This window comes from Palaemon carinicauda, chromosome 11 (genome assembly GCF_036898095.1).
Source record: "Palaemon carinicauda isolate YSFRI2023 chromosome 11, ASM3689809v2, whole genome shotgun sequence".
Lineage (NCBI taxonomy): Eukaryota > Metazoa > Arthropoda > Malacostraca > Decapoda > Palaemonidae > Palaemon > Palaemon carinicauda.
The window spans coordinates 16,168,748-16,173,747 of record NC_090735.1 but is presented as its reverse complement, the minus strand read 5'-3'; the positions used below and the strand labels follow the sequence as shown (position 1 = coordinate 16,173,747).

Genomic DNA, 5,000 nt, shown 5'->3' with positions numbered 1-5,000 from the left:
CTCTTGTACCTTTTAGAGAGGAGAGAGAGAGAGAGAGAGAGAGAGAGAGAGAGAGAGAGAGAGAGAGGGGAGAGAGAGAGAGAGAGGGAGAGAGAGAGAGAGAGATTTAATCTACAAAATTGCATCTCCCTACATCCGACATTCAGTGATATTTTACAGTTATTTATAGAGAATATTTCAACCTCTTAATGGCTGGGGGTTTCATTTCCTTGACGTAATGAGGTTCTTGGTTTGTGCCATTGGCCATTGAATAACTGTTTTCAATTTTCAAATTCGATTTCTGCTATATTGTTATTATTATTATTATTATTATTATTATTATCATTATTATTATGATAGTTATTATTATTATTATCATTATTATCATCATTATTATTATTATTATTACTTGCTGAGCTACAACCCTAGTTGGAAAACCAAGATGCTACAAGCCCAGGGACTCCAATAGGGAAAATAGCCCAATGAGGAAAGGAAACAAGGAAAAATAAAATAGCTTAAGAACAGTAACAAAATAAAAATAAATATTTCCTAAATAAACTATAAAATCTTTAACAAAACAAGAGGTAGAGAAATAAGATAGAATAATGTGCCCAAGTATACCTTCTAAGCCGTTACTTGAAAATTCTAGCTATTGGATTAATTGATATGGTATAATGAGGTTAAACGTAATTGCTTTTGTAGTAAAGCAAAACAATAGAATTAGTGAGCGTTACAAATGATCAACCTTGGGAAGGTTTCATTTGGATAAATAAGGTAAATATTGGATAGAATATAAATAAACCAACATTAAGGGGAGGTCAGCATTATCTGCGTTATTAGCATTTAAGAGATGAAGTAGAAAACAAATGCAAAACATAATATGCAATAAATATTTTATTCTCCGGATACGACATAATAACTACAAAATTAAAATAACTCACCAAGCATCCCTTCCTTATCCACGTTCATCCTTGCGACTCCGAAGACCACGTCAGCATTGGCGTCGTAGGAGTCTACGGTGAACTGCCAGTAGTGCCGTCCTCTGGAAAACCCGACGGAGGCAAGTGCCACTCTGTGTTCGTAGCTCTCACAGGTGACTCCAGCCCCGTCCCCCACCAGGCGGCACTCGGGGTGGGACAAAGTTCGGTCGAGAGAGAACCAGGCTGCTGTAAGGGGGAATTGTAAAAGAAAGTGTCAAATTATTAGTCAATATTTGGTGTTTGATGACACTGTGCAGATGTTGGGTGTTATTTTGGTGTTTGATGACACTGTGCAGATGTTGGGTGTTATTTTGGTGTTTGATGACTGTGCAGATGTTGGGTGTTATTTTGGTGTTTGATGACACTGTGCAGATGTTGGGTGTTATTTTGGTGTTTGATGACACTGTGCAGATGTTGGGTGTTATTTTGGTGTTTGATGACTGTGCAGATGTTGGGTGTTATTTTGGTGTTTGATGACACTGTGCAGATGTTGGGTGTTATTTTGGTGTTTGATGACACTGTGCAGATGTTGGGTGTTATTTTGGTGTTTGATGACTGTGCAGATGTTGGGTGTTATTTTGGTGTTTGATGACACTGTGCAGATGTTGGGTGTTATTTTGGTGTTTGATGACACTGTGCAGATGTTGGGTGTTATTTTGGTGTTTGATGACACTGTGCAGATGTTGGGTGTTATTTTGGTGTTTGATGACTGTGCAGATGTTGGGTGTTATTTTGGTGTTTGATGACACTGTGCAGATGTTGGGTGTTATTTTGGTGTTTGATGACACTGTGCAGATGTTGGGTGTTATTTTGGTGTTTGATGACACTGTGCAGATGTTGGGTGTTATTTTGGTGTTTGATGACTGTGCAGATGTTGGGTGTTATTTTGGTGTTTGATGACACTGTGCAGATGTTGGGTGTTATTTTGGTGTTTGATGACACTGTGCAGATGTTGGGTGTTATTTTGGTGTTTGATGACACTGTGCAGATGTTGGGTGTTATTTTGGTGTTTGATGACTGTGCAGATGTTGGGTGTTGTTTTGGTGTTTGATAACACTGCAATGTTGGGTCTTATACTGGTGTTTGATAACACAAGGTGTGTGAGATCATGTTCATAGTCAAGTAAACTTTGATAAAGATGTTAACGAAAATATGTATCATGCAGATATTAGTAAAAATTTCTAAAGGATATACATATGTATTCATGATTATATATCGTTAAAAATTCTATGGAAAAAAATACATGAGGTGCTAATGCTTCATAAAAAATGGAATCCATAAAAATATATGACTATTAGTAAATAGGAAAATCAGAATGATATATCTGTCTTATGAAGTTAGGTATTAGGAATAAATTTAACAACTGATCAATAGATGAGAAGAAATCAATCACGTGACACAAAGAGGAATGAAGTAAACTGATGCTTAAATGTATGAAAGGATGTATGAAGGATGAAAGACTCATTAAAACACTTTATTTATGCAGTATAAATGAAGCAATATGGAATCAAAGTATATAGGTCGTGAATATCCATTTAATGAACATTGACGAGAAGAATACGAGGTGGTCTGGATGTATAGAGAGAATAAGAGAGGATCAATTGATCATGGTAGCACAATAATATTGGAATTTGCCAGTAAGGGGTGAATAGAGGAAGACTCAGAAGGAGTTGGATTGACAGAGTTGTATAAATGCTGGAATGAGAAGCCGTCAATACCTATGTAAACATAAAGGAATAAACGGAGCACTGTATGAGAGTGAGGCAGAATATATATTGCAGATTAGGGCTTCACTTTGAATATGCGATAAGGTACTCATATTAATGTCTTGTTTCATCTTTAGATTTCTTTAACATCGGAGCTTTTATTTACCAGTAAATACATACATACACGTGTATATGTATGTATGTATGTATGTATGTATGTATATATATATATATATATATATATGTGTGTGTGTGTGTGTGTGTGTGTGTGTGTGAGTGTGTGTATGCATGTGTTTACTAGTAAATAAAAAATCCGATGATAAAGAAATCTTGAGATGAAACAAGACATTATGTGTACCTTATCGCATATCTAGAGGGAAGCAATAATCAGCAATACATATTCCGCCTAACTCTCATACATATATACAGTATACAGATATATGTTTATGTGTATTTGTGTACGTGACAATGTATCCCCGCGTTCTGAATGTAATGGTTCTTCAATTAAGAGTTCGGGGTAAATGGCTATCATGACCAGCATCTCTGATTACACGATATTCCCTCATTAATTGCGGAGGGAAATGAGTGTTTGTGGACCCCACTTTAACGAGCGATGGGGTGGGCGTATAATCATCATCAAAGCTGCCCAATAATCGAGAGCCGGGACACTTGGATTTAACTAAATGGATTATTATATGGAATTAATCCATCCACACAGCTTTGATTGCCGACTGATTACGTTGGCGTAGGAGAGATGAATATTGAAGCACTTTGGACTCGTTCTCTCCGGATCGTTATCAGAGACTATTGAGGTGGGTGGGTTATCTATGTCTTTTTGAATATCTGTGCATTTGCACTGAAATCTTTATTATTTTTTTTCTATTTTTATTCTTTTGAAAGATTTGCGTTCGGTGTATTTATGTTGAATAAGATATTTCATAATTCTGACCATCCTTTGCCTTCTGATCTTCCCAGACTTTACCATCCTGTATGTAGTACTTGATCACAGAATATTGAGGTTGGTGGAATATCTATGTCTTCTTGGATATCTGTGCATCTGCACTGAGATTTTCTCTTGTACTTATGAATGATTGGACTTTCATATACATACATACATACATACATACATACATATGTATATATATAAATATATATATATATATATATATATATATATACATAAAAGCATGTTGCATAAATGATTTTTCAATGTTTTTACCATCCTTTGAACTTACATCTTCTCAGAGTGTACCATCCTGTACCAAGTACTAGATATGCAGTTTATTCTAACAGTCTTGCCTTCTTCATAATAAGGCTCAACACTATATAGTATTCTAGAAGTTTTATTCCAGCTGTGACCAGATTGAGGATGTTCTTCCTAATCTGGTAGCTGAATGGGATGAACTTCAGAAGTTCAAACTCTACACTAACAACAATAGAAGGACTTCGTTTTAGGCGCGGAAATTGTAATGGGAGTGATATAGAATTTATCAAATTAGGAAATTTTGATTATGGGAAGGATTATGTAGATATATAAGTAATGTGTTGGCAATACTAATATTCTTTTACGTGAAGGCTACAGATTACAAAAACAATATTAGAATGATTTTGATTCCATAACATTGATGACTATGTTTTAGGAATAGAATTTTAAAAAATTCTAATGATAGTGGCAGCAAAATAAATGCTCAATAATGTTTTATATGTGGGTTTTAACTTTGATGATAATACATGAAATAACATATGAGAAGACTAAGAATATAATGAAAAAATATAATAGGAAAACAGACTTACTAGCAGACGTTCTGATAGAAACTGGCGGAGAGTATTGTGAAACACCAGATATATTGTAGGCTTTGACTCTCAAATGGTAGACTGTGTTGAAGTGGAGTCCTTCTACCGTACACAGAGTCTCGGGGCCTCTGTGAACTTCCTGTTAAATGATATGAAAATTCACTAGTTTAATGTATGTGCGTCTTTGATTACGTGATATTTGAATCTAAAGCCGATGGACTAAAATTCTCTTGAGCTCAAAAAATCTAAATTTTCTTCAGTTCAAAAAGTAAATTTTCTTCAGTTCAAAAAGTCCAAATTTTCTTCAGCTCAATAGTCTAAATTTTCTACAATTCAAAAAGTCTAAATTTTCTTCAGCTCAATAGTCGAAATTTTCTACAATTCAAAAAGTCTAAAATTTCATCAGTTTAAAGTCTAAATTTTCTTCAGTTCAAAGTCTAAATTTTCTTCAGTTCATAAAGTCTGAATTTTCATCAGTTCAAAGTCTAAATTTTGTTTTCAGTTCAAAAGTCTAAATTTTCTTCAGTTCAAAAAGTCTAAA

General features: G+C 34.7%; 1 protein-coding gene across 1 annotated transcript in view; it reads right to left on the bottom strand.

Annotated features, from left to right (window-relative positions):
* Positions 1 to 5,000, bottom strand: part of LOC137649176 (E3 ubiquitin-protein ligase TRIM9-like) — a 50,892-nt gene that overhangs the window by 6,629 nt on the left and 39,263 nt on the right. Inside the window, exons 11-12 of the mRNA XM_068382165.1 lie at positions 4,460 to 4,598; positions 921 to 1,145 (exon numbers count right to left, since the gene is read on the bottom strand). Coding sequence (XP_068238266.1) covers positions 921 to 1,145; positions 4,460 to 4,598 — 364 coding nt within the window. The remainder of the gene's footprint in view (positions 1 to 920; positions 1,146 to 4,459; positions 4,599 to 5,000) is intronic.